Source organism: Vigna umbellata, chromosome 4, assembly GCF_029865625.1.
Source record: "Vigna umbellata cultivar VRB3 chromosome 4, Vumbellata_1.0, whole genome shotgun sequence".
NCBI classification, from domain to species: domain Eukaryota; kingdom Viridiplantae; phylum Streptophyta; class Magnoliopsida; order Fabales; family Fabaceae; genus Vigna; species Vigna umbellata.
Window position 1 is genome coordinate 27,145,464 of NC_142168.1, and position 12,592 is coordinate 27,158,055.

The window sequence follows — 12,592 nt, forward strand, 5'->3', positions numbered from 1 at the left end:
ATATATATGCTATGTGGCTTCGAGTGCTGACAACTGTCTACAGCTTATTGTGTGGAGTCAACACCTAGCACAAAACCAAAAAGAATTAATACCAATAAGAAACTGTGAAACATTTGCCCTATTAGTTTACTTTCTTTAATGTTCATTAAATATATCTTCTATGTTTGGGAAGTTGCTGCTACACAGAAAATAGCACAGTATCCAGGCTTAAATATAATATCTGTTTATGGATACCCTATATTTATATCAGAATTGTAGATGCAGGACCATAGTATTAGTATTTGGTAGCCCATTCTGTCTACAAGTGTTTTTTTGTGTAATTTTGTTTTCCTTTTTCTTCTCTAAGAAGAAAAGGTTTTTGAAATGGCCCTTTTAGTCAACTCAAGCTGTGAAAGAGGGGAGAAAGAGAAGAAAGAGAGAACAAAAGGTAAAAGAATAATGCAATCCAGTGGCACATCTTAGAGTAGATTCACCAAACCAATGGAGTATTTCAAATCATTTTTCTTTTTGTTTGAGAAAACATCTGTTTATGTGTCTTGGTCAACTTTATTTTAACTTAAAATAAAAGACAAAGAACTTGTCAGTAGTTGGAGCAATGGAATGGCTCCATCCAGCCTTTGCTTACAGCTTCTACTAATTTTTTTCTTTTGTTTTAAAAAAGCAGTAAATAAATAAATTGCAATATCTTATTAAAAGTTTCTTTTTTCTTTTCCATAAACATCACCTATTTTTTTATGCATTCAAATTGATAAGTATCTGTATTCCCAGTCATTTATTAAATTACCTTTATTAAATTTCCAAGACGGACGTGAACCAATTTCTTAACCAAAATTCATACTTTGAATTTTGCAATTAAAATATTAATTATTAATTAAATTCCCAGTTATTTAATTACTTTATTACTTTATCATTTTACATTTTATTATATTTTCCCATTTTCAACTTTATTTATTTACTCCTCCTTTTCCTGCAAAACCCTAATTTCAGACATCACTCTGGCGGATTTGTAAACTAGATTTGTTATTTTCTCTGTAATTGTAGAATTTATTTTTAAAAAAATTTGCTATTTTTTGAAGCTTTTACCGCTCTCTGCAATGGTGGAGATTTGAGCCACAGTATCGCGTCTTTCTCGGTGTTCAACCTCAACCGTTCAAAATTATGCTTCTGGGTTTCGTCATTTCAGACAGAAGTTTCTATTTTTGAAGTTTTTATGTGCGATTGCAACTTTTTCTGTGCTCAAACGTCAGTGTACTGTTTTTGGGTACGTTTGTTCTGCATTCAAGTACATTTGTCTTCTTTGAGTTGAAAAAAATTCATTTTTCCTTTTTTTTGAATTTGTAATTCCTTGAATCTTCAATGGATAGGGTTTAAGCGTGTTTTAAGGTTTTGGGGTGTCTTTGTTTTTCTTTGATTCGAAAAAAAAATGGAGGAAAAAGAGATTTTTAGTTCTGGGCAGGCTGTTAAGGTTGTCGAGCCCCCCCAGAGCTTCCACGTGGCACTAAGATCCGTGCAGTTTTCTGGGCCCACGGGGGATTCGCCGGCACCGGTGAGTGCTCCGGTGATTACTTCCGGTAGTACAGAAGGGAAGAAGAAGAGGGGCCGGCCTAGGAAATATGGACCGGACGGCAATGTGGCGCTGTCGCCGATGCCGATATCATCGTCGATTCCATTGACCGGAGACTTCTCAGTCTGGAAAAAGGGCAGAGGAAAGCCAGTTGAATCAATCAAGAAGTCTTTTAAGTTTTATGAAGTTGAAGGTCAAGGTGCAGGACAAGGTAAAAAGTATTGCTCATTGATTCGTACATTTTTAGAGTTTAATCTTATAATAGTTACTCTTTGTTTTTATGTTTTACTGTTGCATTAGCAGTATATTCTTATTTTCCCCTTTCATATTTAGTAGGGTTGTTATTTACTATGTAAAATGGATTTATATTTTTTGAGTTGTAGTTGATTTAAGTTTGGTTTTCAATGCTTGTTTTTGTTTCATGAATTTTATTAATGTCTTTGAAGTGGATTTTGTATATGGTGGTACAAGTGGACCCTTGTATTAGATTCCCTTTAGATCTGGAATTGAAGATGTGTGGTGGTAGAAGGGGATATTTTGTGGTCAAAGTGAAGTGAAGTCAGTTTTCAGCTAAGGCAGCATATGATTCTTCTTTTTTCTTTACGAGGGGAAGGTGGCATAATCCGACCACAGAAACTGAGTTGGAATAACTGAAGGGCACCACACCAGTATATTCAATAGGTTTAGTCCAATACTTAGCTGATTTGACAAGGCTTGCAATGGTCTATAGCCTATATACTACTGGTTTGGACTTTGGACCATGACATGTTGCAAAATAGGAACCTAAAATTTAATAATATGACCGATGATTCTTGAAGTTGCATCTTTGAAACAATGGTAGTGGATATAGGACAGTAGGCTGGAAAACGTTGTAGCACGTTTTAAGATTAATTTTTCCAATCAACATGTTATTGGTGGCTGCATAAATTGATGGTTATAATTCAAATATAGTAAGTCTCAATTGTATACGATACGTTTCCACAAATCATTAAGAGGTTGTACATAGAATCGATGTGAATGTTATATTTAATATGTAGTCCATGCATATGCTACATAAACATTTTAATATTTAGCTCCGGATTTAACAAGCTTAATTTTATATCTGGAGATATTCCAGGTTCATAACTTATTTTTAGACTTAGCTGTGGGCCTCTGAATGTTCTATTTACCCTAATTATCATGTTTATATTGTGTCTAGAGTTACCCTATTTGTCATGATTATATTGTGTCTAGAGTTACCCTATTTATCATGTATTCTTGTATCAATTTATTTTTATAAATAGAAGATTATGAGAGGGATCAATTAAGCCCTTAAGAATTATTTTACAGTTTCAATCTCATGTTGGTATCAGAGCAGGTTGTCTAAGTCTCTTCCTACTCTGTCTTTGTTGCCGCCGGTGGCCAGCGCCGCCACCGGCGGCCTTAAAAATTTCATATTTTCTTAAATACCTCAATGAGCAATCATGTTCTGGTTTCTATCTAGTCTCCAAACCCTAGTTGCTGTCCGCAATCATCTGGCACTGTTTGCCGTTGTCTGGTGTCGTTTGTCGTTGCCTGGCGTCGTTTGTCGTTGTCCACTTGGCACTATTTTTCCATTACGAGGAGTTGTCCACATAAGTTTGTCACCATCAACCTCTGTTTACTGTCATTCCGACATCGTCCACATAAGTTTATCATGATGATAATGCATATCATGCTAGTTTTAGCTTTTGGAACCTCTTGTAGCTTCCCAAAAGCTAGATCAAATGTGTTGGACATTTGTAAGTATGTAACATATTGATAGATATTTACATAAGTAGCACATTGTCGATAAAAACAAAGTGCTGTTATGAAATGTCAATTAGTTTTTAAATTGCATGAATATTTAGACTTTTTCTACTTTATAATTGATCCTTTCACAAACACATAGGTAACTTAGGGTATGATTCAGAGGAATGCAACTTTCAATGTTAAAACATCTTTCATTGTTGTATTCTTTTGAAAACTATCTATTGGTCAATATAGCTTATTTTCCTGGACATATATGATGTCAGATTGAAAGACAATCTAATAAACTATCTCTGACCCTTTTTTATTCTATTTGCTTTTACATAATGAAATCAAAGTGGATTTTTTGTGTGAACAGTAGCTTCCGCATTGAGCTTTACATTCTCTTTTGTGTACCCATTAATCTTGCTACATATTTATTTTATAGGTGATCAAATTGCATACTCAGTTGGTGCCAATTTCACACCTCACATCCTTATAGTAAATGCTGGCGAGGTATTCTGTTCATTTCCTCTAAAGTTTATCTTTTGAAAATAGTCAGATTATATTTGTCTGTGTTGAAATTCCATAAATTTCTTTTAAATGTTATAGCATCTTACCACTTAAAATTCTTATTTCCTTTTACCATATAATGTTTTTCTTTCTTCAATTGGTGCAGTTTCACTCTCTTCAATGCTTTAATAAAATGATATCTGTGTATATAATTAAATACATAAAGATATTTGTTTGATTATGCGTGTATGGGTAGGATATCATATTAATATTATGTGAAACAATAAATAATTTAACCATATTACTGCTTGGTTACTTAATTTTATTTGTAGAAACTTATTTGAAACAACAAGGGGTTGAGTGTTCCAAGATGGCGTAACTAGAGTTGAGCTGGGTATGAACAATATGTTAACAAGGATTCAAGTTAATGCTTTACCAACTCAAGGTTGTGATTATATGCTACCGTGGGAACTAACATAGGAATTAGTGGTTCTTAGAAACTGAAGAAAGTATGAAATTAGCCTTTTTGAAATCCATTTTAGTTTGGAGGAGGAGAAAGAAGGAAGTAAGCTTATTTGTGAATGTATTTGTGAGAGTTCTTGTGCCCTGTTTCAGGATGTTACTATGAAGATTATGTCCTTCTCTCAACAAGGATATCAAGCTATTTGCATTCTGTCTGCAAATGGCACAATTTCAAATGTTACACTACGCCAACCAACTTCTTCTGGTGGTACTTTAACATATGAGGTTAGTTCAGTGCTAATATATAATACCCTAATGTTCTTGAGTCATATGCAGCCACATCTCTAAAGGGTTTTAAGTTTAAATATCCAATGTCAGTTTATTTGCAGAGGGAGGTGGGGGTTAGTAAATCATGTGTTGTTAAATTTGATTTTGGCAATTGGCAAAGAATCCATCCTAATATTTGGCTTCGTCGTATGATTTGGTTTCTTGCAATATTTGTATCAGCAGATGTTGTTACTTCACTAAAATGTTATCAGTTAATAATGATATTAAAGTTGATTATTATGCGTTAAGCCTTTGATTCAGACACATAGAAGAATTGGTAAAATGTTGCTTCTTATCCACAAATTCTAGATCTAAGCATGCTTGTTTTGTTTCTTATATTTGTAAATTTTTGGTTCAATACTGACAATGAAAATCACCCTATTGTTCTTCTTTAATAGTATACAGTATCTTTAATGCTGCTTAGTTTTTCACACTTTCCATGTTTGCCCCTTGTTTTGGCATAATATAAATTTGTCTTATAACTTGTTCTGTTCTTTATGACCATTCACGTCTTCCTGCATGCAAAAATTCATTAGAAGAATAACTATTTTGGACCTATTCGGACAAACTTTTTCATAATCATTTCTAAGGGAGAAAAATGAGGAAAAAAAGGTGAAATTAGCTTCTCCACTAGTTAAAATTGTTACGAGCAAAGCAATAAAATAGACGAGAGAGAAAAGAAAGTTTATGCATACACTAATTTATTAGACTTCTTTCATATAGAATATTTATACATTTTTATAGAAAACTCATTTCATTTTTTATTTTATTTTCTCTCTTAGAAGTACTTATAAAGAATCTTGTCCAAACAGACTTATTTTCACAGATAAGACTTGGTTCATATAGGTAATCTGAAATTTGATCTGGCTATGATGAAGTCTTCATTTTTCTTATTGTAATTCAGTTTAACTTCACTTGTCTTTGATACACTATTATATATTGAAAAATGCCATTAACACTCATTTACACTGATTAAAAATCCCAAATTGATTCCACTAATTGTGGACCCAAGTGATTTTGAGTCTAGCATGAGATTTTATCCAGGCCAGTGTTTGGAAGAGAATGTCCAAAAGCGTGTTGCTACTGTTTCTTTCTTTTTGTTGTACTTGGTTAAGTACTGGGTAAATACTTAATAATTTGCTGGAACATATTTGGTGCTTCTAGGGGCGCTTTGAAATTCTTTCCTTGACTGGTTCATATATGCCAACTGAGAATGGGTTTACAAAGAGCAGATCTGGTGGAATGAGCATCTCCTTGGCCGGTCCAGATGGTCGAGTAATGGGGGGTGGACTGGCCGGTTTGCTGGTAGCTGCCGGTCCTGTGCAGGTAATTTCTGCTGAAGAAGAGGATATTTGAGAATTTAAAAATGATGAAGAAATAACCTTATAAGTTTGTTTACCAGGGTTTATTAAATATGAAATAAGTGTAAACAGACTGCGCATGACACAATAAGAAGTTTTTACATAGTCATCTAATAAAAAATTGTCAAATATGATAACTTTGTTGATTTTTATGATAATTACCTTAATCACAGCAGTGACTTTTTATTAGTTCAAAGTATATAGAAATGAAACATAAAAAAAGACTATATCAGTCTAAATGATGTCTGTCCAAATCACTCTCGTCACAAACATTGTAGGCTAGACCCAACAAAGAGTTATGATGGACTTTCTTTATGCTATCTTCTACCAATCCCTGAAAGAAAAATCATGCAATGAAAAGAACTAAACTACATATATGAGATATAGTTTTCTCAACACTTGTCTTGCTATCTTCTGCATCAGGTTGTTGTGGCTAGTTTTGTTCCTGGTCACCAGCTGGAACAGAAACCGAAAAAGCCAAGGGTGGAGCATGTTCCAATGACTGCACCTATACATGCCAGCCCTATACATGTGAGCCCTACTTCTGCAGATGATATAAGAATTGATCTTGGTGGAGCAAAGCCAATCTTGACACCAGCAGCTTTTCAAATGGACAGCATCTTTGGCAATGGACAACCTTCTGATGATGAGGCTCCTTTCCCTGAAGAAGAAGAAGAAGAGCCTAACACGAGCTATGCAGATGCTGAAGTTGCTAGCTAAACATATTCCTTTCCAAGTATTTGGTGCTCTCAAGAGTCAAATCAAATCCCATGTAGACTCACTCGTGCTTGACTGATGCTGACAATTAACTCCACAAAAGTCTTAGTGTGGGATGAGAAATCAAGGTTGGTTGACTTATGAAATTCTTCACATAGTCATAGAAAATCTGTTTGTTAGGCTTTCATGGTTCTGTTCTCATGACGCATAACTGATATTGCTTTTTCTCATAGTTTTAGCCGATAGATGTAGGATATATGTTGTGCCACGTTCTTTTAGATTTCATTAGATTGTTTGAAATGAGTGCATGCGTGTGCTTTCTAAATTGTAATCTAACGATATTATTTGTTGTGAAGGAGGAAATTACATTTTAGCATTTACTTCAATGTAATATCTTTGTTTTGCATTTTTTGCTTTCTCCTTGAGATTTAACTTACTTTGATACGAAATTAAGAAGTGAATTTTAAGCCTAACTTAATCTCACAAATGCAACCATTACCTTTAGACACTCTAAGTAACCTATTGAGCTTCCTACTCAAATTTTCAACTCGAGGATTACCATAAAAATGGTCACCACATTTTCTTTAATTATATAAGCATGGATTCTAGTAGTTTAATCCTTTAGTGTTATTAGAAAGTGGGTTTAAGCCTAACTCAATTTCACAAAACTGGCTTTCCAATTTGGTATTAGAGCAGGGTCTTTGAGTCTCTTCCTACTCTATCTTTGTTGCCGCTGGTGGCTAGTGGTTGCGGCCATCGGTGACCTTAAAAATTTCATCTTTTCTGAAATACCCCAATGAACAGTTCTATTATGATTTTTGTCTAGTTTTCAAATCTTAGTTGTTGTCCGCAATTGTCTGGCATCGTTTGTCGTTGTCTGGTGCCATTTGTCATTGTCCACCTAACACTGTTTTGCCATAGTGAGGAGTTGTCTGTGACACCCGGGCATTGATGAGGGCGGGGAGTGATCGCCGGTGCAAGAGACACGAAGTGCAATGGGCACAAACAAAGAGCGGCTCCTGGCAGGCTTTCAGTGGAAGGAACACATGAATGAATCAAACATACATCGGAATGAGAGGGATTTAGAGACTGTATAGGTATGAGACTATACAGTTGAAGGATAGCTTAAAGGCATTGATTTGACTACTCATATCACCAAAATGCATTTGCTTTTCGGTAGCCTAACTCACAAGAACTTCATGATTAAGCGTGCTTAGCCTGGAGTAATTTAGGGATGGGTGACCTTCTGGGAAGTTTTCCTGAAAAGTGTGCGAGGAAAGCCTCGTGTTGATGTGTGGGGGTAGTCAATATTCCTTGTAAGTTGTCGAGGCGTTACAAGTGGTATCAGAGCCTAGCCTCTCCCAGTACGGTGTGGTTCGAGGACAAACCAAGCGGAAGCTGGTGGGCATGTGACACCCGGGTAGCCTAACCCATAAGAACTTCATGGTTAAGCGTGCGACTTCTCTCCGATAAGCTTTTGGCGTGTGTTTGTCACATGCCACCTTTTCGGTGTTGGAATCACACTGCGTCATTATACCTCTGTTTCAGCATTGTTTCTTAGCCTCCTTTCATAATATTTGTTTAGCTTTGCGTATTGTAGCAGTGTGATGTTCTTGATGACTTGTATCATTTATTTACAAGTCTAGCTAACACCAAGGAGTTTCAACACTAAAATCATTAGGTTGAAGGTTGCTCATAACATGGGGGAGTCAATTTCTGGCAAAATTAAGAATCTTAGTCAAACAATTTCACCATCCCCTTGTTAGATTTGTTTTTGGATGCTTTGATGCATTATGGAGACCATTATGATCTTCCACCTTCATGATTTGTCATCAGCGCGTCATCATTTTTGTTGTTTGCCGTGAGAGGGAGTATGTTTCAGCCAGTACAAATCCCATCAATCAATGATGACAATTTAGTACCTGTAGTTTGTCGCTTTCAACCACTACAGGCCCCATCAGTCAATGATGACAATTTAGTCCCTGCAGTATGTTTCAACCACTACAAACCCCATCAATCAATGATGGAAGTTTTGACACTATAGTTTGTTTCAGCACTCCAGGTCCCATCAGTTAGTGATGACAATTTAATCCTTGTAGTTTGTCGCTTTTAGCTACTGCAAGCCCCATCCATACTTGATGGAAATCCAGTCTTTGCAGTTTGTCGTTATCTACCACTCGTTATCCACTTTTGATGGAAATCAACTTTGTCAAAGTCATCCTACTTGAAGGTTCATGGTGCTACTTGAAGTTTCGTGGTTGTTCAATATTATTCTCCATAAGCTTATGAGGTGTCTTTTTGGTTATATGTTGGTTTGTGACTTCAATTTGGTTTATAGACATTCTCTCTCGATGGTCTAAAGCATATGTGCATCTTGTTCGAAGCCAAAGTTACCATGTCTATTGTCTGGAAATTCGAGACAAGTTCATTTTGTTGGAGTGAGTTTATTTATTTCAAGCTTTATACATACAATTTGTATGCTCGAGCTTGAGGGGGAGTGTTAGAATATTTACCCTATTTATCATAATTATATTGTGTCTAGAGTTACCTTATTTATCATGATTATATTGTGTCTAGAGTTACCCTATTTATCATGATTATATTGTGTCTAGGGTTACCTTATTTATCATGTATTTTTGTATCAATTTATTTTTACAAATAGAAGATTATGAGAGGGATCAATTAAGCCCTCAAGAATTATTTTACAGTTTAATTCTGAAGTGGGTATCAAAGCGGGCGATCCTGCTCTGGTTTCTGTCTTGTAGCATCTGTCCGGCGTCGTATTTTGCTGTCGCCCACCACCGTCCGCCGCCGACTACCACCGTCATCGTTGACCGCCACCATCAGTCTCTGGCCGTCGTCGGCCACCGTCCGCCACCAGCCACCGTCAATGGTTCTGTTCGTCTAAACCTTTAAGGTTTTCTTGTTCCTCGCTGGTAAGATTCGTCTTCTTTAGAGATGGCGTCTGACAGTACTCTTTCCTTCTCCGGAAGTCCATCAATTACCTCCGAGAAGCTATATGGAAAAAATTATCTGTCATGGTCTGCTGTTGTTGAAATGTGGTTCCTTACCCAATGGCATTATGATCACCTTGAGCGAGATGGAAGCCATGTGCCTACTGAAAAAGTTGATCAGTGGAAACAAGTAGATTTCCAGTTGTTGCCCTGTTATGACAATCAGTGGAACCCAAACTTCTTATATCTCTGAGAACTTTCAAAACTTGTCACTCTTTTTAGAAGAAAGCTTAAAGCATTTATGCCAACGATATTCAATGTCTTTATGACAATGCAAACAAGTTTGCATCTCTTAAAATGGCAGACCGTGATATGGTCTCCTTCATGGATGAAGCCCAATCTTTTGTCGAAGAACTCAGGATGTTTTTGGAAGCGGACCCATTAGAGGATATCAAAATGAAACTAGACAAATTTTACATGGTGTTCATCCTTCGTGCCCTACATCCCGATTTTGATCATCTCAGAGATCAACTTCTGACCAGTCATAAGGTCCCCTCCATGGCAACATTAACCACTCGCCTTATGTGTTTCCCGATACCTAGAGAGGCTTATAGATACGTTAAGAAAATAGATGGTCAACTTTCAACATCGAGAAGATTTAAGGAAATTTCCAATGTTTAAAGAAATCAAGGACGAAACTTTCACTAATTTGGCATGCAAGATCCTTCACTATAGTTAGGCTGCAAATGATGAATGGTTGATCTTTGCTTTGGATGGTACTAATACCCAATCAAATGCCATATGTTCAAATCTAGAAGATGAATTTAAGCATCCACATCCTTTACAACTAGAATATTTTCCTTTGCCAAGAGAGATTTTATGTACTTTGCCAACTGTGGGATCTATCCTTGGAATAATTATTGAAAAAGGTGTTCAGAAGAGTCATTTCCACCTTCTAAGAATTGGTAAATGGGTCAAAGTTACTAATTTGCGTCTTAAGTTAAGTGTTGGACTGTGGGATGATGTTTTTGATGTTCAAACAAAGTTTCGATAATATATCAAACGAAGATCTGATCATTATGGAATGTCAAAGGTTGATTCATGAGAGACTGTCTTTAATATCACCCCTGAATGAGTGAGGACATTCATTAAAGCAAGGTCTCATCAGCCACTTTTGGCGTTCCATAATGAGCTGATCTTTGTTTGGTATATATCAAAGCTTTGGTTGAACGATAAAATCACCATGTCACAGCCCAACATATAACTTAAGACGCAAATTAATAATTTTGACCCATTTACCAATGCTTAGAAGGTGGAAATGACTCTTTTGAACACCTTTTTCAAAAATTATTCTAAGTATAGATCACACGGTTGACAAAGTACATAAAATCTCTCTTGGCAAATGTAAAAGTTTCAGTTGTAAAGGAAGTGAATGCTTAAGTTCATCTTCTAGATTTGAGCATATGACATTTGGTTCAAAATTAGTACCATCCCAAACAAAGATCGATCATTCATCTTATGCCGCCTAATTATGGTGAAGGATCTTGCATGCCAAATTAGTGAAAGTTTCTTCCTTGATTTCTTTAAACATAGGAAATTTATTGGAATCTTCACGAAGCTGAAAAATTTACCAACTTTTCAGCTTATCTATAAGCATCTTGTCTTCTTCTCTAGGTAGAAAATTAGAAGAAACTTAATAAAGATCAAAATCATCATCATCTTTGCCTTTATATAAAGAAAATGAAAAAGTATTCTTTATGGAAATAACATTTACTTCTCCAGTGAATGTTTTACCAACACAAGGCAAAGTTGAATTATATATCCAACAGTAGCTACAAGAGGAAGACTTTTAGTATTTCTAGCAAATACACTCACATCCATGTTGAAATCGTGATTTGTGTCATCAATTATTCTCAGGTGACGACTATATTCAAGTGTGTTGTTCGGGTGGTAGCAGCAATGCCATGCGAAGCTGAAAATCTCTAATCTTTTACTGGGAAATATGAAATGCATCTAAAACTAGAGGATTCAACTGCTAAAATCCATGCTTATGTAATTGAAGAGGATATGATGACCCTTCTTTATGGCAATCTTGACGTTGAAAAGTTGAGTAGGAAGCTGAATATATTACTTGGAGTATCTTAAGGTCATGGTCGCATTTGTGGGGTTGAGTTAGGTTTAAAGTCCACTTTTAACTTGGTATCAGGGCCAGATTAGAGTCTATGCTAGCGATATTTGTTATTTTTTGGGTATATTGTTCCACATACTATCGAACCACTTAATAATCTCTTGTCTCACGTTCGAGATGTATATATCTTGGCGTGAGAAGGATGTGTTAGAAGTTCTACATTGACTAGAGATAATGTCATTTTAAAATATGTAAATGGGTGCAAACATAATCTACATGCCGATTTTGTGGGGTTGAGTTAAGCTTGAAGTTCACTTTTTAACCCTTGTGATAGAGGAAATTGCATTTTAGCATTTACTTCAATGTAATCTCATTGTTTTGCCTTTGTTGTCTTCTCCTTAAGCTCTTATACATTACTTATGTGAAAGGGACCTTTAATAAAAAGTTTGTCATATTGTTGTCACCTCAGTTAATGATAAAATGTTTTTTTTAAATATGTATACAACATAAAAGGAAGACAAAAATAATGTTGTTTGAGGAGTGACTGAATTTTAGTTTGGTCCTTTGACCTTAGCCTTTGTTTCTTTTTATAGTTACCAACAACCACATAACAAGTGCATTGTGAGGCAGAGAGAGTGGAAGCTACAAGACAATGTTAAGAAGTAAATTTTAAATTGTACGTAAACTTTATAGTGTATGACAATGTTAAGAAGTAAGTTTTAAACTTAATTAAATCTTATAGAATTGAGTTATAATAATATAGTTGTGTGATGACCGAATAATCTGGTGTAATTAGCATCACTAGTTGCTCGTGTTAGAA

At 35.6% G+C, this 12,592-nt stretch overlaps 1 protein-coding gene and 2 pseudogenes across 1 annotated transcript; 2 read left to right on the forward strand and 1 right to left on the reverse strand.

Annotated features, from left to right (window-relative positions):
* Window positions 1-938: 938 nt before the first annotated feature.
* LOC124823004 (AT hook motif DNA-binding family protein) lies at window positions 939-7,096 on the forward strand. Its single transcript, XM_088113477.1, has 6 exons — window positions 939-1,261; window positions 1,365-1,775; window positions 3,759-3,826; window positions 4,439-4,570; window positions 5,777-5,938; window positions 6,397-7,096. The coding sequence occupies exons 2-6, from the start codon at window positions 1,424-1,426 to the stop codon at window positions 6,691-6,693; spliced, it is 1,011 nt and encodes a 336-aa protein (XP_087969603.1). The 5' UTR covers window positions 939-1,261; window positions 1,365-1,423; the 3' UTR covers window positions 6,694-7,096.
* A 2,552-nt stretch (window positions 7,097-9,648) lies between these two features.
* Window positions 9,649-10,881, forward strand: LOC148199730 (protection of telomeres protein 1b-like; annotated as a pseudogene).
* LOC148199731 (protection of telomeres protein 1b-like) lies at window positions 10,801-12,032 on the reverse strand (annotated as a pseudogene).
* Window positions 12,033-12,592: the final 560 nt, after the last annotated feature.